The sequence below is a fragment of the Antennarius striatus genome, chromosome 5, assembly GCF_040054535.1.
Source record: "Antennarius striatus isolate MH-2024 chromosome 5, ASM4005453v1, whole genome shotgun sequence".
Classification (NCBI taxonomy): domain Eukaryota; kingdom Metazoa; phylum Chordata; class Actinopteri; order Lophiiformes; family Antennariidae; genus Antennarius; species Antennarius striatus.
The window spans coordinates 1,718,224-1,744,593 of NC_090780.1; the positions used below are offsets into that span (position 1 = coordinate 1,718,224).

At 41.5% G+C, this 26,370-nt stretch overlaps 2 protein-coding genes across 3 annotated transcripts in view; one reads left to right on the top strand and one right to left on the bottom strand.

Moving 5' to 3' along the window:
* cenpp (centromere protein P) overlaps positions 1-4,907 on the top strand; it is a 90,630-nt gene extending 85,723 nt beyond the window's left edge. For both annotated transcript variants that reach the window (XM_068314813.1, XM_068314814.1), the window contains exons 7-9: positions 2,042-2,121; positions 2,196-2,287; positions 2,812-4,907. In XM_068314813.1, coding sequence (XP_068170914.1) covers positions 2,042-2,121; positions 2,196-2,287; positions 2,812-2,942 — 303 coding nt within the window. In that variant the 3' untranslated portion in view covers positions 2,943-4,907. The remainder of the gene's footprint in view (positions 1-2,041; positions 2,122-2,195; positions 2,288-2,811) is intronic.
* Positions 2,975-25,642, bottom strand: ippk (inositol 1,3,4,5,6-pentakisphosphate 2-kinase). The gene is made up of 14 exons (XM_068314811.1): positions 25,417-25,642; positions 20,688-20,747; positions 14,281-14,376; positions 12,048-12,114; positions 11,601-11,719; positions 10,875-10,964; positions 10,071-10,129; positions 9,878-9,950; positions 7,878-8,030; positions 7,505-7,625; positions 6,413-6,548; positions 6,240-6,342; positions 5,482-5,573; positions 2,975-5,314 (listed from the first exon to the last, which is right to left on the bottom strand). The coding sequence occupies exons 1-14, from the start codon at positions 25,495-25,497 to the stop codon at positions 5,107-5,109; spliced, it is 1,458 nt and encodes a 485-aa protein (XP_068170912.1). The 5' UTR covers positions 25,498-25,642; the 3' UTR covers positions 2,975-5,106.
* Positions 25,643-26,370: the final 728 nt, after the last annotated feature.

Genomic DNA, 26,370 nt, shown 5'->3' on the forward strand with positions numbered 1-26,370 from the left:
ACTCTTAAATTGTGCATGTGATAATTTTATTAAACATCACATTTTAATCGCATTTGAACTTGTGATATCGTCTATATCCTTCAACACAAACCGTCGAGTGACGTTGAAATGACTTGAAAGATTCTTATTTGAAAACTGTTTATCTTTACTGTCCATTTTGTATGAAGTTGAAAAAATTATAGAATTTCTAAATATCAAAAATAGTTTTCTGTTGATCATGTAGTTATTTTGACCACTGTCCTGTTTAGGACAGTGGTGTGTTAACTATACTTTTACTGTTATTAAAAGTATAGTTAACAATTGTTTATTTATTAATTACTGGAGCGACACTCCCGTGTGGAGTTAGCATGTTCTGTCTCCGTGGGTTCTCTCTGGTTTGTCCCACGTCTTCCCACTTCCAGAAACATGCAGTTTACATGAATTGGTCATTCAAAATTGACCATAGTTATGCGTGATTGTTTGTCCTTCCTGTGACCCCACGATGAGCTGGTGTCTCATCCAGAGTGTACCCCACCTCTCATCTGTAGCCAGCTGGGAGAGGCTTCAGGAGGCCCGTGACCTGCACACGGTCAAAGACGTGACTTCCTGTACCTGCTAAGTAGGCAGAACCTCCCCTGAGGAAAGAAAACAGTAGAACATGACCCCTCACGTTCATCTGATATGGCTGATGTCATGTTTTACCTGGATTAAAGCTATGACCTCACTCAACCTGTTCATACGCCTGTTTATACGTCAACAAACGTCTCCGTATAAATCATTTAAAAAAGGTTAATCATATTAAATACTTTGATAGTCTTGTATTTTATTCGTAATTTTGTTATCTCAGGTGGAGAACGGATGAACAAATCAGACGCACATATTGATTTTGAATGTCTGTGCACTTAAAAAAAGTTATTAATGTAATTACACTTTTTTTTCTTCCTTTGTGTGTAGACCTCCATATTAATAACATCATGTAGACGTCCAACTTCACTTCTGTAGCCTACACCTCCAGATTACTGTAGCCTATACCTCCAGATTATTGTGGCCTACACCTCCAGATTACTATAGCCTGCACCCCCGGATTACTGTTACCCACACCCCCAGATTACTGTAGCCTACACCTCCAGATTACTGTGGCCTACAATTCCAGATTACTGTAGTCTATACTTCCAGAATAATGTGGCCTACAACTCCAGATTACTGTAGACTACACCTCCAGATTACTAATTACCTAGACCACCACAGTAACATCTATCGACTCAATGTTGCCAATGTCTCAGGTGAATGACTTGGAAACATCCTCTCCTTTTGGACACAACCCTAACGATCTGTTTCCTCAAAATGTGTGTGTGTGTGTGTGTGTGTGTGTGTGTGTGTGTGTGTGTGTGTGTGTGTGTGTGTGTGTGTGTGTGTGTGTGTGTGTGTGTGTGTGTGTGTGTGTGTGTGTGTGTGTGTTCAGTGAGGATGAAATACATTTGTCTTCTTCTGTTGCCTCTTGCCTTAGCCTTGTGCTGTCTTCATGGACAGATGTACCTGTAGGTTTGTAGCTCATGTTCAGGTTAACTGATGTTGTAGCGCCCCCTGTAGGTCGATGGAGGTAGCTTTGGAAATGGCTGAAAACAGCGGTCCTAGAATTGAGTGGTTTTATGTACGTAATTAAATAACAAATACTAACCTGAAAGATTGGCTCAAGTTAAAAATGTACAGACAATCTTTTCAGAAGTCCTGTTTGAGATTTTTTTTTTAAATGTAAATTCGATATCCAGAGCTGTTTAAGTCAATCCACTGGACTTTGAGAAAGTTCTTGAAGATGTTTCGTCTCTCATCCAAGAGAGTTCTTCAGTTCAGAAGGTGGCTGGTCTTGTCCCAGCTTATTAACCCTGTGGGGTGTGGTCAGTACTATTCACATTCCAAGGATCGTCATTGAAACCTATAGCTTTTTAGCTTTATTTGTTCACAGTTTTTCAAGTACGTACAGAACATCATAACATATTCCTCCAATTCCTAGTTTATTGGAAAATCACCAATAAATCTGGTCATTGTTGTCTTCTTTCTGCAGAACAAGTATCCATCTGTTGTGTCTCTTCCTGGAGGCTGCAGGTCAGAGGTCATGACCCTGAATCATCCTGAGCTTCCTGGGTAAATATGCACAAACAAACCAACAACAGTTTGTGGTTCATCCCCGTCAGCTTCTGCCTGTCTTTGGTTTGTAGATGTGTTCTGTCCATTCAGTGGTCAGTTCAGGTCTCCAGAGGGGGGGAAGTCACGCCAAACATCAACCTGCTGACAAAGATCCCTTTGGAAGGTGAGCAGTCCAACCAATAGTGGACCTACACACTTTATAGCAACAACGCATTAAGGATGATCAGATAAAAAACAGAATATATCTGACTCAAAATTTTTCTTTTTTACTTTCATGTGTGAAAAATTTACAAAATAAAAATATATAGTAATAATTAGTCAGTCAGCTATATTATTATTTTGTGTAAATACCATAAAAATATTGTAATTTTTAAAAATTTGTCTTAACCAACAACAATCAAATACAGGTAGTCCTCAACATAAGAACACAAATGGTTCCAAGTGGTTAATCGTAGCTGAATTGTTTGAAAGTCGTCGTCTATAATCTCCATTTGAGTTCATTTAAATATCATTACTGCTCTAAATACTAAAGCTCTATTCCGTCAGACTGACCAGAAACAATTATGGGAAATAAAAACTACACATAATAAATAAAATAATCGTTTCGTAATCTAACACTCCTGACATTTCGGTGGGATTAGCTGGGATTAGACTTGTAGGTACTCAGGTGTGTTCCTGTCGTTGCAGCGCTACAGCTGTTCCCCTCTCTGGCTGTGGGTGGCGCTGCCGAGGCCTTTCAGAGCTTGCTGAGGATTCTGGGACCTGAAGGTACCTTAGAGGCCGTGATCAGAGCCATCAGCCCGACTCAGGATGTGTAAATCTCTAAATCACGTCAGCCGACAAACAACGGTTTACACTCATAGAAATCTTTATTCGATAGAAAGAGCACGACTGTGACAGCAGAGCTCATTGGTCAAAATCTACAAAAATAAATAATTTAAATACAAAATGCAAGACAGCAGTTTCGCTTTTGTATTTTCAAATAGTTCTCTTCTTTCAGCTATTCACACACACACACACACACACACACACATTACAAGTCTGTATCACAGTGTTGTGATGATTTGACGCATGAGGCAGAGGCAACTGACCAATCACAGCCCTGCTCACGTCTATTTTATTTTAATGTCTCGTCCTTCCAGCTGGTTTTGTGTCTTCAGGGATTTGAAAAAGATGTTTTGTTCTGCAAGGACACATCGTGTTTGTCCTTGCATCATCGGTTCCACGCAACACAACTACGATTGTGAACCACGACTTTTCTCTAAAAATGTAATTTGTTGTTTCAAAATGAATCAAATTAGAACATAAAATCCTTTCCTGCCTCCTTTTAACAAAGCTTGACTGATAAGCTGATAAGACAACTGGACTCCAGTCTGGATCAGGTCTGCTGTGAACAGCCGGTAACATAACACACATTTACACATCTGAACCAAAACACACAACAAACACACTACAGGCCACTTATGGCACACGAGCTCGTGGAGCAGCAACATGAAGCCTATCTGAAGTGGACTGCCGGAGGTTACCCAGCAGCCCTTGCTCCAGTGGGTCAGACAGGACCCGACAAACTCAGACACCAGGTCCGTTTCCGTTCGACAAACAGAATGAATCTTGACTTACGACAGTTTGAGTTAGTTAACGTTTAAAGTTTTTACCAACACAAGTGAGGCCCAGGTGAAAAGCAAGAGCCTGTAATAAATCCAACGCCACCCACACGGTTTGTGCCCGTGTGTCACGTCCCACACCAGAGGTTAAAGGTTGTCAATCCTGCTGCAGTGTCCACACTATAAACACACTGTCAGATTTAAGGTACTATGCAATGAAGTACTCATTCAGTACATGTATATAAGTATGTAATCAGACACACATCTTGAATTCTGGAGTGTTTCCCTCATTAGAACCATCTGTTCATTAGTTATTTTTATAAAATAACCTTCGCTCTATTTCGTATAACAAACGGGTAATATGTGAGTAAATCAGACCCCAGTGCTCCATACCTGAATCTAAACTACCAATCAGAGCTGAGGGGAGTGGCTAATGGACTACAAATCCTCTCCCGGTCCTAACGGTGCTTTAGAATCAGGTGCAGTGGGTTTGGCTACAGGAAGTTTGATTATTTTCACATTGTTTTACATGTTACTGCTAAAGAAAATACAACTTTTTCTTGTTACTTAATATGACTTAATATACAGTAATTTCCGCATTATAAGGCACACGTGATTATAAGGCGCTCCTTGAATGACCTATTTTAAAACGTTTTTCATATCTAAGGCGCACCAGATTATAAGGCGCACTGTTGGTTTTTGAGAAAATTAAAGGCTTATAGTTGCGCCTTATAGTGTGGAAAATACCGTAAATACAAACTTGATCATTTCTAACAGCGTTTTGTTTTTGTAACTTGTACAACTCTGTTATATCAGGGATTAAAGGAGTTTGGTTTGTCAGGATTTAAAATCTTGACATAATTTTGGGAGTGGAATCTTAATTTTCCTTATCCGAGTCGTTTTTCCAGTTCATTATCCAAACATTGACTCCCTTCGCTGCTAAACTGTTTTTAATTAGCTGTTGGGATTAAAACCTTCACTAATTAGAGGCCACGTCACACAGATGTCAAAAATCACAGGTAAAAAATGCTTAATCCAAACTGGAGGGAGAAGAAAACTGTCTTCTGGTTGGGGGGGACTGACCTCATGACGACTCCGAACCGCCAAAATTTTGGCACAAATATGAGACAAAGTATTAATATCCTGACACCAACTTAAGAGTTTAAAAAAAAATAAAAACAGGAAACAAGGCAAATCATCACTCACTGTCACAATTCTGAAGGTTTTCAATACAAACGCACCACAAAGAGAAACCCACCACAGCATTCAGGCTCTAAAAGAAAGAAAATAAACGACATCAGTAACCGCAACGTCTCTGAAAAGTCTTCCGGCTGAGTGGCGACTTCCTCCTCGGCTCGAGATCCGGACGTGACGGCCGTCACATGGGGTGAAAGAGCAGCGTGCAGTCGTCTCGCTCCGCAGCTGTGAAGATGTCAGGAAGCGGAGGCAGAGAATCTTTGGGCAAGGCAGTCCTCAGGTAGCAGGAAACGATCTCTTGGTCCAGGCGCAGCTGGAAGGGGATGTTATCAAACGGCTTGGGGTCCAGATCCAAGATTGAGACCAGGAAGTCGTTGCGCCACCTTGGACTGGGGGAGGAAGAGGAGCGTGAGGTTAATGTGAGCAGACCCTGAACCCCAACAAAAAATACAACATGTCAAACAACCAGAGAGTCTTTACCATGACTCACGGTTCTGTTTTAAAGGCCAAAGACTCCGTAAACGTGTCAACATGACTTCCAAAAATGAAACCTTACCCGTCTTCATCCCCCTCTTCCTCACTGCTGGGCACCAGGGTGATCATGATTGAGCAGTCCTTGACCGTCATGGCAACGCGGTGCTGATGGATCTGCAAACACACAGAGGTTAGACTGGCCCGGGTTTATTCCTGTTCCAGGAAGGCAGGGGGGTCAAACTCATTTTCACCGAGAGTCACATCATCAGCATCACGGCTGTCCTCAAAGGGCCAGATGTAACTAATAAATGTAACTCAATGTAACTCAATGTAATGTAACTAAATGTAACAACTCCTTACTGTTATATAAGGAGTAGTTATTCAAGTTAAACATTATGATTAGACAGAAAAAATATGTTTCTCTGTTCTAAGATAAATCCTTTAATTTCTCAGGTTATCAAACCCACAGAACTCCATCAATCAAGGATCAAACTATCAATGAATAAAGAAAAATAACATCGGACACAAGTTAGGACATTAACTTTGTTCAAAATGTTTTTTATCGAAGTTGAAATGGGTTAAATTACTGCCTTGTGGGAAATGTAGTTTTTGTTCAAAGCACACTTTTGACCTATTTAGTTTTAGACATGCTGACCTTTTTTGGTCTCGCCCGCCACATCATTTTATGTGGCGGGCCACATTTGGCCCCCGGGCCTTGAGTTTGACACATGTGCCATAAGGGAATCTAGATTCTGCTCTCTTTTCAAGCTGCTGAAAGCAGACAGAACATCACTAGGCGCTGATGTCAGATCTTCACGTCCGTACTGAGTACCCACTGACCTTCGTGACGGCGTACTCCACAGAGCCGTCGTCCTCGTTGGGACATTTCTTCAGCTTCTCCAGAAAGGCCTTGTTGTACGGACCGTCAACCTGGAGATGAGCTCTGACAGAAGGGACAAGGTTCAGAGCCTCAGGGAAACGACTGATGAATGACGGTTAGCTAGGAGACGTACCTCTGCTTGGGGAAGGTCTGCAGGTGCTGCTCCACTCTGCGATAGAGCGGGTACAGTCCCTCGATGTCCAGCGTGTCCAACAACTGAGTCTGAAGAATCCTGAACAATGCACAGTCACTTGGTAAACCCAGAGAGCCTTCACACAAACAGAGAGAACAGACGGGCTTCAAACCAACAACCATCTCAGCTCAGAGTATACTGCAGACACAAAAGATTTCAAACGGGATCAAAGCAGATTGTTACATCAAATCTGACTTTTTGTAAGTGATTGTTTAGAAGCATCATGATCCATCAGGACAACAGTTACATCATCATCGGTTTATAAAACGACAAAACAGCAAAGACGACATGTTTTGAACTTGTGTCTCGTGGAAACCCTGAAGGTTTCCACGCAGCCGACGCCCAATCACCTGAAAAAAATACCAGGTTTGTGTTCGCTGCAGACTTTTATTGTGAAAAAGGAAGAGTTAGTTTGAGCCCATCCAGTTCTAACTGGATAAGTTTAGTCCCTTCCCCTTGAGACTTGTTTACAGACTAGACAAACTGGAAATTTGTGACGAAGATATTTTCTGAGGTAACATGCAGGTGGAAAATGTGTGTATGCAGCGACTCAGCAGCTTCACAGCACCCCCTAGTGGTCACAAGCAACAGTGCTGCGATGAACCAGTAAGACCACAATAGACCAGTTCTCTATGTTTGGCGTGATGGGGGTGTCCATAGTTTGTAATAAAAGAATGTAAACAGTAAAAATCAGTTTTAGTTTTGATGAACCTGTTACTTTCTCAATTATTTGCACAATTTAAAAAATGTCCATTAAAGTTAAAAAATTTATTAAAAACACACATTTTTAAAGAAAACAATCAGATAATGTCACAGAAAGAGTTTACAATGTTTTTTTTTTCTTTAATATATTAACACAATAATAATTCAAATTGTATTTTAGCTGCAGATTAATTTAACTACGACGATGAAAAATGGTTTCAGCTCCGATCAGGATGACGAACGACGTTCACGTAGTCAGATCTCTGCAGTGCATCATGGGAACCTGGTGGGACATAGAAGGACAGACAGGAAACACGTGACGTTTCTGACCGTGGCGAATCCGCTCCTTGTTGAACAGACTGGCTTCACAGAAGCTCCGCCCCTCTTGTCGTCTCTCAGTCACCATCTCTCTGTCCCCCGCCTCCCCACTCAGGAGGGCGTTCACCAGCAGCTGCAGACAGACCGCCAGTTCACACTTAAATCACCAGTCGTGTTCAAAACAAACGTCACATGACCAACTCCGGCCAATAGCGGCTGCCGATACTAAAGCAGTTTAATTTTTTCTTACAACACACTTTACGTCTTCCCATTCCATAACAGGAATCTTGTTTCAGCAACACCTGCAGTGTGTGTTGGTGTGTGTTGGTGTGTGTTGGTGTGTGTTGGTGTGTGTTGGTGTGTGTTGGTGTGTGTTGTCGGTTACCTGAATGAAGTCGTTCAGGACAGCTTTGTTGGTCATGTGACCGTTGATGTGATTGTTTCCATACTGGAAGTAAGTTCTAAGATGATGCAGGAGAGAGCTCAGGTCCGACGAGTCCTTGTTGCCCTCCGCACTGCTGTAGATGCAGCGACCACCCTGACACACACACACACACACACACACGTTAAGTCATTTTCACACATTTGGTACATATTACCTCCTGGTAGTATAAATGTCTGGACAACAAACAGCGGTATGAAAAGGTTTGGGCGCCCCTGAGAAGTTCCATTAATTTCATTTATAAATCATTGTGATTGATCAGAAAACTGATGAACACGGTAATATGTCAGCAATCAAAGTAGGTTTATTGGACTAACATTTAGTAGAGCCTTGTTTTGTAAAAATAACAGGTTCTAGATGCATCCAATAACTTCCAATGAGTTTGTGGATCAGTCTGGGGACAGAACATTGTATGTAGAACACAGATTTTGAGCAGTGTTTTGGGTCATTGTCTTGTTGAAATATTTAGCCCCGGTGTAACTTCAACCTTGAGACTGATTGTTGAACATTATTCTGAAGAATCTGCTGATATTGAGTGGAATCGGTGTGACCCTCATCTTGAACAGGATTCCCACAGCATGATGGATCCTCCACCAAATTTGACTATGGGTAGCTTTTCTCATGGTTGGATAGACCTGTGTTTGAGGATTAATTGTGTTCCAATAAACCAGAGCTAAGAAGTTACAGGAATTCAAATCGACACAGTGACAAAGGTGTCCAAATATTTGCACCTGTCTAATTTTGTTTTGATGCATATTTCACATCTTCTGTTAATCCAGTTAATCCAGTTTGACTTCAGTTTTTTGATAGATCAAAATGAAGTGACTGATCCAACTACAGTATTTTCTGTACTATAAGGCGCACTGGATTATAAGGCACAGCTTTAATGAATTGTTTATAATTTATTTCATATGTAAGGCGCACCGGATTATAAGGCGCATATAATAAAAAAATAATAGATTTAAAAAACTCGTGGCTGTAGTTGCGCCATCCGTCCACTAGATTGAGCATTCATGGCTGTGAGTACCTTTAGTCAGCTGTGAAAGGCTATTGTTAAGTCAATGAAGCCATTCTGAGCCTCATCAAGGAAACCTGATCACTTGATCACTTTGCCATCTTAGAAAGAAGTCAACACGCATATTAAAAAACCTGACATTAATAACTGGTTAAATTCATTACGAGTGCAGTCAGTGCGAACAGAGCGGATTATTTCATGATCTGAACTTTGAAACATCGAGGTTCGTCTTCGTTTATTAAATATCGTTTCGATCGATGGGTAGTCCGGTCGGAGGTGAGGTGCAGCTATTTGCTGCTGTGTGTCCTAAACAATTTTTTAACTAGTTTTTAATGTCAGGCTGATAATTTACTGTCAAACGTGACGCTGTTTTACTCCTAGAACTGACTTTAACGTCGGTGTCTCACCGCCGTGAATCTCACAGCACGTCGCTGCAGACAGAATACACAAGCCTGAATGCGCCCCTCCGCCCCCCCAGAGCTATCAGCTACATTTGTAAATCAATGCAGCACACCTGACACCTTTGTCTAGCACTGACTCTGCTCGTGAAATTTCAGAAAAGGCTGTAAGTTCATTTTTGAGGGTCTTTATTCACCTTTAGTCCAGTTTCTCCGTGTGTTTCCACAGACTAATAGAATGGACCGTCACTAGATTCCAGTACTGACACTCAAATAGCATTTTTTAGACCAATTAACTTTAAAGTGGGTTATTTCAGCGATCTTGTTTTTAACCAATACTAATATTAATATTAATCCATATACAAGGCGCATCGGATTATAAAGCGCACTACGGGATTATGAGAAAATTATCGGCTTTTAGGTGCGCCTTATAGTGCGGAAAATACTGAATATATCGATTTATAAATGGAAATCACTGAAATTGTCAGAGGTGCCCAAACGCAGGGGGAACGGGTGTGGTCGTGTCTCACCTCAAAGATTTTGAAGTTGTTCTGAGGTTCTTCTATCAGCTGTCTGATGGCAAAGTGCATTCTTTGTCTGTTCCTGAACACAAGAGAAGTCAGAGACGATGTGTTACGATACAGAAGAGCAGCTTCACCTGCTGTTCACTAGAGGTACCGGAGACAGGAAATGTCGCACGGAACAGCAGCAGCGTGATCTCACCCTGAGAACAGATCTAGAGGACAGTACAGACTGCGTCTTTTCCACCTGCCAATGGCAACCTGGAAGATACGAACATCACAGAGCAACAGACATCTGGTCAGAAAACCTCAAGATACTAGAGTTTTTACACCCTTACCCTCAGATTCCCTTAGAATTTGGAATCCATCATGACAGAGTTACAGAGAAAAACCAGAGCACATAATGCAGTTATGTTCATAATAATAGCAGTGTGTCTAAACATGTGAGTGAACCTCAAAATTCTTCCAATAATTTTTATTTGAAAGCACACAACTGTATTAGGGACACTTTGCATTCTATTTAAAAGCAAGAAAAGTATTTTTTTTAAAGTCATTGAATATTATACTTTTCAGAAAGTCAAGAAATATAAATGTTCAAAAAAATTGCAAAAATGTCCTGAATAAAACTAAGAAATGCTTGAAGATTAAACTTTTCTGAGAATCTTAAACTAATATTTCTGATAAGGGCACCACAGATGAGAAGCCCTTATCAGATGTGAAGCACATGATAACTGAACCACAGTTATCAGATGTGGAGCATGTGTGATGAATGTGGATCACTGCTGGTGAAGACTTCAACTCTTTATTTTACCGATCCAGAACAGAGGCACCTAAATCCTGACAGAAACAGGAACTGATCCTTTAGCTTCATTCTGGATCCAGATGATGATCCAGATCAACACACTCTAAATGTTTCTACCTCCGAAAAACAAGTCATCAAACAAAAACTGGCAAAGAGTTGACATCCTAAAGGTGAAACGCCTTCAGTGTCAGCAGCTGAAGTTACCTTGTAGTGTTGGTACATGCAGAAGCGACACACTCTGGTCTTAATGTCTTTGCTGACATGTTTGGAGGATGGCAGGAAACCCCATTTAGGCTGAAAACAGCAGAAAAAAACCACACCCGATTACAGAAATGGCTCCACGATGAAACACCGGATACATTTCTTTAAAAAACTAAATAAAAAACTACAGGTTGTCTCACACTAACTGTAGGCATATTAGTCACATTTATAAGTACAAATGTAAAACCTTTTAAGATGTTATCCATAAATGCCATTACTGCAACAAATGAAAGAATGAAACTACACATTGTTAAGTTTTATTTAATTTATAAAGACATGCAGTTCAGTTTAAATTAGTCAACTACCTTCTAACTCACCGGCTGCCATTGACGTCTATAGACAGCAATTGTGTTTTTCATCACAACACAAAAGTAAAAATGGCAAGTATGATGGCCACAATCTATAAATAAGCCTTTGAGAACCAATTACAGGATCAGTTATACAGAATCAATCCAATAGCTTCATTTAAACATCCGATATCAATAACAGATTAGATGTGACACGTGAAAGAGCAGGAAGAGAAAAACGCTCTCGTTACATTTTTGATTGTGATGCTTTCCCTTTGGTGCTCAACACACAGTTGAAGGAAACTGAGAACAGCATTGAGGTCATGGTCGACCTCTATGTTGAAGGTCACCACCAGCTGAAGACGTCAGTGTGTGTGTGTACCTTAATCTCAATGCAGAGTGTAGGAGTGTGTGTTGGCTGGTAGATGTTTGGAGACGTCAGGTTGGGCAGACACAGAGCACAGCCACTGTAGATGTCCATCACTTTGTCACAACGCCAGGCTGTCACACACACACACACACAAACACACACACACACACGTTTTAAAACCCAATATACGTTCATGGCTTTGACAATATCTTGTAGACTACCTTCCAGCTTTTTTCTTAAAATCTTAAGTTTTGGAATTATCCTGACTTATTGGACTTGAACACAAGTACCTCACTCATTTAGTTTGTGAGGTGAGTGGCAGTTAACAATCTCTTCTCACTCCATTGTGTATGAGTTCTCAGATGTTGTATGAGGAAAAGCATGAAGATGTCCCATTATTGTTAGAGTTCTAGACTGGAAGATGGAGAAAGAACAGAAATGGTTGACTTCCAGGTTTACCTGGTCTCTGATGCTGAACTTTGATTGAAAGCTGTCGCACAAACTCAAGCGGCAGTTTGACCACTTCCTGTGGAGAAAATGAAAACAGTGGCGTTGGTCCAGTTGGTGAACAAAGTGTGGTCTTTGGTACTTTTCTGTAAAGCGTGTGCAGTGTGCTTTCAGCCTGATCATTTCCTTCTGATTGCAACATTCTCACCATCACATTCTTTTACCAACACTCCCAAATGTTTGGCAGCCAAAAAACCCTTCAGATTTCACTCTTTCATCCAAGGCTTCACAGTTATTAGTCAAAGATGTTTGATTGATATTCAGACATGTACAAACAGCATCAGTCCTTATATCTCATTTATTACTGTTGTCTAAATTCAATGCCAGGATTCCATCTTTACGATCAAAGTTGAATGAAGAACACGTGCACCTCGAGATTGTCTCTGACTCACTAATGTGAGTCAATTGGACCATTTTTGACCATTTTAGGTTTTGTGTGTACACATTGAAAATCTGTCCTTCTATACACTTCCAATGACAGGCATTAAGGAATTTAGAAAATAAAGATGAAAGAAAATTACTGGCAAAATGTCATATTTAGCCTTTTAACTGATTTATTGGGAGAAAGCAACAAAAATGTCACTTTTGGGCCCCAACAGTTCCCACGGGTTAAAACAGGGGAAACTGGCTTTGCAGGAAGTGACACGGTGAATTTAAGCTAGATTGATGCATTTCAGACATGTAATTTCACTTCATGTCAAACATTAATCCCAGATCCCTGTTATTAACATTCTAACCAACGGGGCTGTCCATACCTGGAATACGTCAGAACGATTCCATGAGCAGCGTTCAATGATATAATCTGGTCGATTTCAAAGTCACATTCTCCAACACAGTCTGTGTGGTAATCAATGGATTGTCCTGATCCAAATCAATGCGGCAGGGCTGCGAACACAGCAACTGGTTTCTTTCTATAACCAAGTACAATTTTAGTTTTTTTTTATGTCGGAAAGAATAACAACTGTGCAGTCAGGTATTAACCAGTTACAATTGCTTTCAGTTCCGATTCTGTTGCGGAACATTAAAAAAAAAAAGTTTTAGTTTTTGGTTTTATTTTCCTTCCTGGAAAAATACCAAAAGTGTCTTGTTTTGGTTTTGTTCCACGAACTATTTCAAAGCTCTGGTATTTACCAAAGAAATTACCACACACTGCCTTCCTTATAATTAATCAGTCACTCATTCTCCTCCATGCATCACTTCATTCATGTGTCAAGTGTTTTTTATGTTGCAATTCAGCAAAATAGCCTTCTAAGTTTACACACCATACAGGCAGAGATACTTCGTACCTAAAAATCGCTGTTATAAATTTTTGGTTGATAGAATTTTAATGAGAAAAAGTTTATCTTACTCTTGACTGTTGCCGAAATTCAGGAGAAAAAACAACTGATCATCGACGTACGTTATTTTATTTACAGTCAAATGTGGGTGAAAGGAGGATGTGATGTGGGTATAAAGGGGTCAATATATACAGTTGTACATGATTTTCACAGCATTTAGAAAAGTGTGGCATACAAACCAAATCCTAAATGCACGAGGTCCATGAGTTATTGTCTGGGAAATGTAAAGAATGTGTTGAAAAGCTGTCACAAAGAAGCTGGTCAAAACTCCCAATGAACTGGATCTACATCAACATTCAAGTGTTTTCTTCTCTGGGCCAAGACCCACCCCACAGAAAAGAAAAATCACGTTAATAACTTATAAGTGTGGTCTATTTTAATTTCTCTCTTTTCATTGTTATTCTAATAGTGTACTTTGACCAACTGAAGCTTTTACTCTATTTAGAATTGCCTTTTTTTTTTTAACAAAGTTTTGAACTCATTTTCAAAGTAGCCTCAGTGAACCAAAGAACATCTGCACAAAATGTATTATTCATCTCCTCGTCATCGCTTTGCTGCAGGTCTTTTACATGATGCACGCACACACACACACACACACACATCATCAGACCTAAAACACTTCTAGTTGAAACACTCAACTCTTTCTGAATGGGAGTAGCGGTCAGAAAGTGAGGCTTGGGGGTTCAGAAAATCGGTACTCTTCTATCACCAATCAGAACAGTAGTTTTGTACGACCTGTCTGCAGTGTGAAATGTGTGTAGTGTCATACTGGTGGAAATACAAAGTGAAATCAATAAATGTAAAAACTGTCAAATAAAAGCCCTAAATAACAGGAAACAGCATCTCACCCCGGTGTGGATGAACTTCTCTCCCAGCAGGCTGGTCATCACGTTGGAGCTGAAGTCAACGCAGTTCTGGAGCTGCCTGAAGGTTTGTTCCACCGTCTGAAAAAGACACAGGCGCACAGTCACATCCTGTTCTTCTAAATCCAGTCAGGTGTGTGTTCTCTCTTAGCTCGGTCTAAACTCAGCACCCAAATGTGATTCTGGATATCCAGCCTCACCTTATTGATCCTCACCAGTAGTTCAATCCCCAGCCCCCACACTCAATGTCAAAGTATCCTACAGCATAACACTGAACTCCACGTTCCCTCCAGCTCCTGTTCCACTGGTGTGAATCAAAGGCAGCTTTAAACCCATTTGACCTGAAGCACCATCAAATTGATATGTTATACTTTTGATTTACTTGTAGTTGAACTCATTTGTTAAATCTTGCCCAGACATGATTTAACAAATGGGCAGATTACTTCTATTACTTTTTCATTGAACTTTGACTTATTGATCTGCTATTGCCTTCAACTGATGCCTGTATGCCAGTTTGTGAACATGTAGTATTGCTATTGGTGTATCATTACGAGATTTTTGATGACTACTCAACTTCTTCAAAATAAGAGATAGAGACAAAATTTTCATAGAACCAGTAGAAAAAATTGTGTTGTGTTGTTGTTTTGTCAGTGTCTACTTCCAACCTAGTTATATAAACACACCGGGAGTTCATTTACACACATTTGTCTGGGTTTTGCCTCTTCTCTTTAATTACAACGTCTTGTATGACTGCTGGCTCTAGCTTTCTGTGACACCTTCTTAAATGAGCATGATGAGATCGTGAAAAGAGTACGGTAATGTTTAATGTGCCAGAATGTTGTCAGCACAAATCTGCGTAAGGACAAGCCAAAATTGAGACGGGATCTATCTCTGGACTCTTGGTTGACTGGTTGTGTGGTCAATACCCCTGCAAAACTGTTCCCAAGATGGGACACGAATGTGTTGCTAACCAGTACATCTGCCAATCGGAAAGGTGTCAGATCTGACTTATTTTTAGTTTCTGATTTCCTTGTCTGAATGGGTACGTTGGGGTATAATAGTATTCAATAGAACAATCTGCTTACTTGGTCATTTCGCGTCTTTCAACCAGTGGCCAGATTCGAACTTTTCATGACATTTGTGATTGACCAAATCTCAAAAGCGACCACGTCGGAACACTGTTCAAGAGCCCACTTATTTCTCTAACTAATTTTTAATAAGTAATTACTGATTACAGCTATTGTTAACTGGTCTTTTCAGGAGTTTCAGCCTGACAGTGAGTTTTTCAGCTCTGTTCTTACCAACTGAATTCAGTGAGGGAGCGCAAATGCAGAAATTGCTCAGACATGATAACATTGCCACATGTTTGAAATCAAATTTCTACGATAGTTAAAAACTAGTAAAAGATCTGTTTTTTGTGACATTGTAAACTGTTGGGAGCGTGTCGGTTTGTACATTAGAGTATTTGTCAGAACAGGATGAAATGCCAGCTTTCATCAGGCACACTTGTTTGATCCCTTCAGGAATGCTTCAGTTTGCAGTCATGTCATTGCATCCGCCTGTCTGTGCCGCCTTTTCAGTTCCTTAATGGCTGTTCGAATACACCAGTTCAACTGATTTCATTATTTACACCAACACATGAAAGACGACTACATGTTATTTCAGTAATGATGTACCTGCAAAGCGAAAAACATCCACGTCTTTTACAGGATATGCTGATGTGGACAGAAGACAAAGTATCACAAATTATCAAACAACATCATTTAAATAAGTCAACATGAAAATTGCCCAACTTCAAAAGTTCAAAATGAGATGCACATCTTTAGTTGTCTGTGAAATGTCACTGAATTCTGCCTGGTGGTTTCTGAGGCGGTGTGGACAGACTACACCCCTTCACACACACAGGTGGGTACAATGGACCAGGACAACCATGTTCAAATGGGGTTGTCATTCTGCTCACAGTTTTAAATCAATCAACATGACAGTTCTCAAAATGACTGGGTCTGGTTGGAATGTCAGCTCCTCTTATCATGCAAACATATCCCAGCATGATGTGGATATGAACATAAAACCAGTTGGACGCCTCTGTGTGCCTTCAGGTGCAGAAAGATACTTCCCTTGTGTGGCTATGACAACAGTTATTACAATTTGCTTAGCTCTGCAGGCCTTCAGGCTCTTAATGCACTCAGTTGTATGTAGAATTGTCTTTGGTACAACTCCGGGACTCTATATAAAACAAGTAAAATCAGAAAGCAGTCACTCAGAAACTGTGTTTTACTTACTGCTGTGGGTGGTGTTGGTAAGCCCATGTAGCAATATCCTTTGTGCAATCATGTTATATAAAGAGGGAACAACTGAATGTTTAAAGGATGTTCCTTCAGTATCCCATCATCATCCATTCACCTGCTATAATTTCACTTGGTTAACAGTGGATTGGGCCAATCGGGTACGTTACCCAACCTGACTGAGTAAATGAAGACGGCTAGGAGGAGTCTTGTTTGTCTGGCAAGAAAGTCTCAAAGTACAGAGGAAGTCCTCTGCAGAACCAGAGCTACATATTACTTATCACTAATAGAGGAAAACATGCACAATTCAAGATTTCTCTTTTAGATAGTGTAGCTGGGCTAACACAGAGTTCCAGCTCTGCTGACCCTTATCTTTCCAGAGGTTCAGAAGTTAAGATTTCATGAGCTTCTTTATGTACAAAATTGAATCTATTAAAGATGACATTCATCACCTTCTGTCCTCGAGAAACACTGACTAATCCCTGAGAAAAGGAACTGTAGATGCTCCGGTTATTCTGGATAGCTTCTCCCCCATCAACCTGCAACAACTACATTCATCGATTGCTTCGTCTAAAACATTCTCTTGACCCAGTTTAAGAAGACTTTCCCCAATTTGTAATGCCTGAGCAGTGGATATGTGCAATTTCCTCCGGGATTAATATATATCTATCAATTAATATCCCATTACTAAATATATTCAGTACTAATATTATCAGGAAAGGCAGCCTTCTTGTACTTTTCTTCCTTTAAAACAGTTATTAAACCTTTTCTAAAACAATAACAATGATTTCTGGAGTGTTAACTAACTATCAGCCAATTTTGAACTTCCATTTCTGTCCAAGATTGCAGATAATGTCGGCGCCAGTCAGCTGTGTGAATTTTTACAAGGCACTTATTTAAGGCTTTCCAGTCAGTATTCAGAGTTCATCTATTGATCATCACATTTAGTTAGAACTTGTGCGACTTCATAATAAATCTATGGACACAAATCTTAAAAATGGGATTCCGTAGAGTTTGGTGCTCTGACCTATTTGATTTACACTTGATGTGATTCCCTTGAGTAACATTATGAGGAAACACTTTAAATTTCCTTTTCTACAGTCCCTGACAAAGGTCTTGTTGCTCATTCAGAATGTAGAAACAAAAAATGACTTCACACCTACAGTATGATTGACTGGGATCAGAAATGGTTTATATGAGCCTCTAGATTATGCTTCTTATACCAAAATAGTGTTGAATCATTCATTGAGATTTATCATTTAATTAGGACAAAAGTCTTGAAGTGTCTTTAAAAGATTCCAATGATTTCAATCATAGAAAAGAGCTTCGCCTGTGACAAATACTTTGTAGAATATAATCCCAACAGACCAGACAACCGTGTTGAGCACAACCTGAACTCATGACACAACAAAGACTCCACCAGAGACCAAAATGCTGCTCATCAAAAGCCTGAAGAACAAAGTCTGCTGCGGAGGTGGTAGGCATCCTCAGTGTGTCCAAAGCATCGAGTGCAGAGGACAAGAAAAGGCTTACGACTGGCCCAGGTCAGGCATCACTACCTATCCAGGATGTACAACATCTCACATGCAAAGTCAGCTGGAGTAGGTTTAACCCAGCCCCCACAACCCTACGCAGGATGAGCAGTTAAACAAATTAGAGACTTCCCTTATTTGAATTTTTCTAAATTACTGTCGCCTCACTCCTGCATCTCAGAAATTGATCACTACAAATCAATAAAGACAGAAAACTGATAATTTTCACTAAATAGAAAAATCACAATGACAAAGTTCAGAATGAACAGTACTGCATCAAGCACAACTGTACTATGCCGATGGAAATACCGGCGCTAGCTAGAGAAAAAGTTTGTTATCGCTCGGGGGATTTTCGCGAGTCCAAAAAAGTTGTAAGTTTTAGCCTTTTTTCCCTAAAAATAAGAACGCCACCGTGGCTACACGCGCTAAAAAAGGGAATCAAACGGCCGATCTTGGGGACATTGGACGACCCGCTCTACCGCTGAGCCACTACCGCCCTAAAACAAAAATGTTAAACGCTTCATGAACTTCCGTGTCATCCGGTTTTGTCACTTGTTCAAATATATGAACAAGTATGCTACCTTACAGACGTCGTAGCCAAAACGACTCTCATTCCTGCAGTAACTACTCATTATGCAGAGCTTTAATGAGGGTACATTCTTCAGAAAACTATCTCAACGAGCAATCTCTCTCTGTCACTTCCTTCATTTCGCGATCAATGACTTCACTCAGTGTGCATTCCACTGCATTCACCATTAGAATCCACCCCTGACAACTAGTTTGATGAAACATAGCTTGAGTACGAAACATTTGCACTGATTAGCAGTGGAGTTAAATCAAAGGCTCCTTTGAAAGGCAAATTTGTTCACATTTGACACGATACATTATGTGATCAACGTACAGAGAACTAGAAAACCCTTTCAAAACACAATGACAGGAGATGTGATTATGCAGTGGACTGCTGCGATAAAACCTGATATGTAAGGCTGGGTAGAATGTCGTCAGTAGTGAAGGAACTAATCTCAATCTGTTAGCCGTAGCAGGCGAACAGATGTGATGCTCAAGCACAGTTTACCCTGAAACACATCCTGTGAGGGTTCTGTCCATGTCCTTCATCTCCCTCAGTCCAAACACTTCACATGGGTTTATGTGGCATCAGAGGACAATACAGATAAATGTGACCGTCAAAGTCAGTCTTTGATGTTCTCATTAACAAAAATACTAAATCCGACATTTCCCAGTGTAATGCCCGACTTTGGACAAGCAGCCATTTCTGAATGATATGTGTAGAATTCATCAAATCTAATCAGGTTAACTGCTCTCCTGTTGGCCACCATTAAAAATACACAGCTAGGATGCAAAGTAAAAACCAGTTGAACATCAATCTGTGCCTGCGGGTGCATCAATCAGCTACAGCAGGTATGAGCATGTAGTTTTCAGCTAAATGTACTCTTTGATTTAATCCAAGTTTTGTCTTTTTTTGACTGGATTGCTAGCGAGGATATTTTGATAGGATTAGTGAACAGAGACAGTTTCCTGTTCACTAATCCTATAGATCAGAGTTTCTGTGTGAACCATTTAGTTCATCTAATTGGGCTGGTTGACATACTCAAGTTTAAATGGACGTAGCTTCATAAGTACACTGACTAGAAGCATGAATGGCAGACAAAAACACTTTGAAGTGATGCAGACCAGCGAGCTGTGGATTGTCACTAGAATGCGGGATAAGGACTGCGTATCTGAAGGGGATTAAAGAGAAAGACAGTCCTGTGGTGACCGGCTTCTCCCCTGTGACTGTCTGCACTTGCTTTCAGTGCTTTGTAATAATATCCATCAAAATGTTGCAGGTCTGGTTCTGAGGTGTCAAAGTTATTTTGTCACACATTATTTCAATGTCAGGACTGTGTGGCTCAGTGCCTTGAATTCTGACAAGAATCATTGTTGTGTTTCTTTTTGTTGTTTTCTCTTTGTTTACTAAAAAGCTCATGTTTTCTTACTTATACGAGTGCATGGCTGGTCCCTTGGGACGGCCAGGAGCTGCTTAACATTTCATTAACTCACAATACCTATCTCAGATCATCAAGCAGCCGTGTCATTGACGCTCACACCGAAGATCAACTAAGAACCGATCAGTTCTAAACAGTGACGAGTCAAGAGACGAACCCACGGCTGTTCATCTGTCTTCTACCATCCCCCACCCTCCACCTCGTGGCTAGAAACTAAACCTTTGATTTCATTATTATTTAACTGTTGAACATCAAGTTGATTGATGTTCCACATCGCCTATGGAATAGCTGCAGAGAAAAAAGTAAATCCTGTTTCTGTTTTTGGTGCACAATGACAGACGTTCATCACTTCATCAGAGCCTAAATATTCCTGGTGAAGAAATCCAGTGTGAATAAGCTCTAACAGCAATGTGAAAGCAACACTTACAAGAAATAAATATCAATATGGATAGTTTTGGATTCTCTATCACCATGGCATTGTGTAATAGATATTATCCAACTGTAATAAGTTTAAGGAACAAAGTAGATGTATTCTGTTAAGTGACATTTTTTTTCACACACATATTCACCTGTGGTGGGTTTTCAGAGTCCTCTGCAGGATACTTGAGGAGGCGCAGAACTTTGGAAAGCTGCATATAACAAAAGAGAAATGATGGCAGGGTTAGTGGACTCTAAACACAGAAGAGCTCTGAAGTCACAGCTTAACCACTGAGCAAAGACAAACCCCAAAGAAAGTACAGGTAGTCCTCAACATATGAACACAACTGGTTCTGGGAGGCTGTTTGTAAAATGAATTGTTGTAAGTCATGACTTATTAAAGTTCAATCTATAATCTCCATCTAAAGTCAGTCAAATGTCATTACTACCCTAAATACTAAAGTAATGCCATTACTACCCTAAATACTAATGTCATTACTACTGTAAATACTAAAGTTCTATTCCCTAAGAATGACCAGAAACACTAACAGGACATTAAAACATCCCATAATAATAAAATCCTGTAGCACCGTAATGTAACTTTAACATCTCTACTTCTGCTGAATGTATTTTCTCCTGGGGGGTGTAGAGGCTAAGCCCAGCTTTAATTCACTGAGGTGAATGACGCGCTGATGTCACTTCCTGCTCATCAAAAGTCAGACACGCCCCTTTATGTTTGTTGTCTGTTTGATTTCATGAAGTTTCTCAGTTAATCCACCAACAGTTAACATCAACTAGTAAAACATTCAGAGTTCAGCGTTAGCGTCAGTTAATGCTTCCAGCAGAAACCTGACCAGCCAACATTGGTTCCTACATCATTTAGTTCCTACTGGAGGACAACATTGGTTCCTACATCATTTAGTTCCTACAGGAGGACAACATTGGTTCCTACATCACTTAGTTCCTACAGGAGGACAACATTGGTTCCTACATCATTTAGTTCCTACAGGAGGACAACATTGGTTCCTACATCATTTAGTTCCTACAGGAGGACAACATTGGTTCCTACATCATTTAGTTCCTACAGGAGGACAACCCCTGAATAAATATAAAATAATGGGCAAGTTATGACAGAGTTTTCTGACAGGTAGTCTACCGTCTATCTAGGCAGGGATGTCCAACTTATTTTCACTGAGGGCCACATCAGTATCATGGCTGTCCTCAAAGGACCAGATGTAACTTCTAAATGTAAGTCAAGGTAATGTAACATAAATTTAACTAATCCTTCATGTTAAATAACACTGAATTTATTAACTATTCAAGTTAAACATTACAGGCATGTTTGTTTCTCTGGAATAAATTCTTTTGTCAGGTTATGAAACCCACAGAACTCCATCAATCAAGGATCAAACTATCAACGAATAAAGAAAAATAACAACGCAAGTTAGGATGTTAGCTTTCTTTTTTGTCAAAGTTAAAATAGTCCTAATTACTGCATTTTGGGGAATGTGGTTTTTGGTCAGAGCACGCATGTTGCCCTATTTATTTTTTGAAACTCTTGACTTTTTTTTCTCTCGTGGGCCACATTAAATGATGTGGCGGGCCACACTTGACCCCCAGGCCTTGAGTTTGACACATGGCAAAATTGGTTGGATTACAATTAAGACTACTCTCTGGTTGCAGCAGCTCAGTCCACTGGGTCTTGGGCTGGGGACCAGAGGGTTGCCGGCTCAAGACCCATGTGGACCAAAATGTTTGAAGTGTGAACTGGCAGCCTTTGAGCAAGGTACCATCCTCTTACAAGCTGCTCATTGGGGCACCCACCACGCTACCCGTTTGAACGCCCCCCCATCTCCCGCACGCGTGTGTGTTTGGGCCTGTACCCCACATGTATACAAGTCTGATGTACTAACCAGAATGGAAAAATAATTTCCCCTACAGGAAGAGATTTGATTATTACTTATTACAAGCCTCACCATTCTTGTGACTGCTGGTGGGCGCGAGACACCTCAGACTAGTAGTGATAATATGTTGTTGTGAAGACATGAAAAGCATCCACACACTTTAGAATATGTTGACAAACCAACCAGACAACAGGAAGTTTTAGCAGCGCGTGTCATCATTCACCAACTGTGGTAATATGGTTGTGAAGTCAACACAAATCAGGTCCTACCTGACAACCTACTAAAAATCCTCGATTTAGTGAAGCCCTGCATCATGAAACACGAGTAAGCGAGGGATTACTGTATTTGAATTAGGTCATCTTTATTTATAAATTGGATGACACATGTTTTCTAACACAAGGTTGAGAAAAATGTCACATCTGTTACTACAACTAAAGAATACGTTATCTCTAGAGCCAAATGGAAACCACCCTTTAGTCCAGGTATTGCAGCATCAGCCTTAGTCAGACTGCAAATTTAGGACACTGAATAAGGACATATTCACACATATAATTATGCGATATCTTCCCTTAGGCATTTGTCCTTTCTTGCTAAAACACGCTGGCAGTAAAACATATAAAGTCAGGGAATCATAATTTAGATTCATGACACTTTCATTACAAAAGACAAAAATTTTGTTCACATGGATTTTTTGAACTATGACGTCTATACAAATGCTCCAAGTAACCAAAGTACAGGTTTGCAAATACATAGATACATATATGACAATAGACAAACTATTACAGTATAACAAGTAGGTTCTAGTCCCTGATTGCATAATCCCACTTGTTGAGGGATGTGAATGAGATTCAAGGAGTTAGGATTAGGCAATAACAGAAAATGTTGGCATCTGACTAGTTCCTGTTGTTCTGCTCAAACGCAGCAGCACTGAGCCATCAATAGTAACGTCGACTGCCCCTCCTTTAGTGGAAAGCTCCAATACAGTCCAACCTAGTTCTTTGGAAGATAACAAAATGAATATTATATGTAGATCCCCTTTCTTCATTTCACACCCTCAGACATTTCTCACATGTCCCATGATTAAATTATTCTGAATCTATTGTTATTATTATTATTACTATTATAACTCATTATTCTGACATTGACACTTCTTTGGATGATGTGTTTAGATGACATGTTTTATGGTCAATGTTGAGCCATGACAAAAGAACAATCTGGTATGAGGCCAAAGACAAAGTGAATCAATGAAGCAGCGTTAACCTACGTTCACTTTCATTTTTATTTCACTGATATCAACATCTGGAGCTCCAAACTGATCAAAAATCCTTGTGGAGTCATGAAGCACAAACACTACCCAAACCCTACAACCCAAACCCTACAACCTGAACGCTACAACCCAAACCCTACAACCCAACCCAAACCCTACAACGCCAACACTACAACCTAAACCCTACAACGCCAACACTACAACCCAAACCCTACAACCTGAACACTACAACCTGAACACTACAACCCAACCCAAACACTACAACCTGAACACTACAACCTGAACACTACAACCCAACCCAAACCCTACAACCTGAACACTACAACCTGAACACTACAACCCAAACCCTACAACCTGAACACTACAACCCAAACCCTACAACCCAACCCAAACCCTACAACGCCAACACTACAACCCAAACCCTACAACCTGAACCCTACAACCCCAACCCGACAACCCCAACCCTACAACCCAGACCCTACAACCCACACCCGACAACCCCAACCCTACAACCCAAACCCTACAACCCAAACCCTACAACGCCAACACTACAACCCGAACCCTACAACCCGAACCCTACAACCCACACCCTACAACCCACACCCTACAACCCACACCCCACACCCTACAACCCAGACCCTACAACCCAGACCCTACAACCCAGACCCTACAACCCAGACCCTACAACCCACACCCTACAACCCACACCCTACAACCCAGACCCTACAACCCACACCCTACAACCCAGACCCTACAACCCAGCCCCTACAACCCAGCCCCTACAACCCAGACCCTACAACCCAGACCCTACAACCCAGACCCTACAACCCACACCCTACAACCCACACCCTACAACCCAGACCCTACAACCCAGACCCTACAACCCAGACCCTACAACCCAGACCCTACAACCCAGACCCTACAACCCACACCCTACAACCCACACCCTACAACCCACACCCTACAACCCACACCCTACAACCCACACCCTACAACCCACACCCTACAACCCACACCCTACAACCCAGCCCCTCTTCCACTGCAGCCCAGCAGAGCCAGAGAAACTCCGGAGCTCCTTGGTGGATGGAGACATGGCGGAATGTGAAGTTCTGCGTCACGAAAAGTCACCAGTTGCTCAATAACTCCAAGAGGAGTGTCGTGGGTGACTTCCCCACGGGCGACACGGGGCCCGGCAGCGGACACAGGGCCCGGCGTGGGTCAGTCCACGGTTCTGCCGACACGAACAACGTTTCATGGAGTTCTGCTGGAGAGACCAGCTGTCTGGAGGGGGCAGACAGGAGGGCTGATCCGCCCAGCGGCTGGAGGACGAACCGGGAGGATGCTAACAGCTACATTAGCCTCCAAGCAGCGTTTGGATCAGATTTAAAGGAACGAGCGTCCTCCAGCTGCCGGTCCGGCCGGACCCCCGACAGCCCGACCCAGGTCACAAACCGAACCCCAGAAGGGACGTGTTGGGACAGCTGGGTTAGCATAAAGTCAGGCGCTGCAAGCCGGGTACCGAGCAGCCCGCGGCGGCTGGACACTCGTGACAGACGTGGTTTCCCCACGAATCGAACCGGTTCCGGGTCGTTTCCACAGATTCTATCAATAAAAACGTGACGAGAAGAAACGGAACGGAATGAAGTGTCGTCCTCACAACAAGCCCCACATTAGCCCGACTGTAGCTCCGCGTTAGCCTCGTCCAGTCACCTGTACGTGAGCGACCACCAGGTTCTTGTTGCCCTCTCCGTGATACTGCCACTCGTTCTCGTCCATCTTATCCAGCTCCATCACACCGATGAGGACGACGTGAAGCCCCGTCCAGAAAGCTACACGCAGCGACACGCCAGCGTAGACGCGGGGCGCTGGGACCGACTGCTAGCTGTAATTCAGACGCGCAACAGGATCAACCATTGAGACTACCTGGCTGCTATTGGCCGGCGGAGGGCCGTCAAGTTAGCGTGCAGAATACTACTTCCGGTGACCCTTCACAACAAAAGTCTTATGAGACATGCGCAGTTCAAACACGGTGAGTTGAAGGAAAACCTGACCTCTGCTGCGGAAAAATGACATTTTGAAAAACATTTTAATGAGTGTAAAATTTTACTTACTTTCTTCTTCTTTTCCTTTGGGCTTTTCCCTTCAGGGGTCGCCAAAGCGAATCAATTGCCTCCATCTAACCCTGTCTTCTGCATCCTCTTCTCTCACACCAACTACCTTCATGTCCTCTTTCACTACAACCATAAACCTCCTCTTTGGTCTTCCTCTAGGCCTCCTGCCTGGCAGTTCAGAACTCAGCATCCTTCTACCAATATATTCACTATCTCTCCTCTGGACATGTCCAAACCATCTCAGTCTGGCCTCTCTGACTTTATCTCCAGAACCTCTAACATGTGCTGTCCCTCTGATGTACTCATTCCTGATCCTATCCATCCTGGTCACTCCCAGAGAGAACCTCAGCATCTTCATCTCTGCTACCTCCAGCTCTGTCTCCTGTCTTTTCCTCAGTGACACTGTCTCTAGACCAAACAACATCGCTGGTCTCACCACAGTTTTGTACACCTTTCCCTTCATTTTAGCTGAAACTCTTCTATCACACATCACACCTAACACTTTCCTCCACCCGTTCCATCCTGCCTGGACACGCTTCTTCACCTCTTTTCC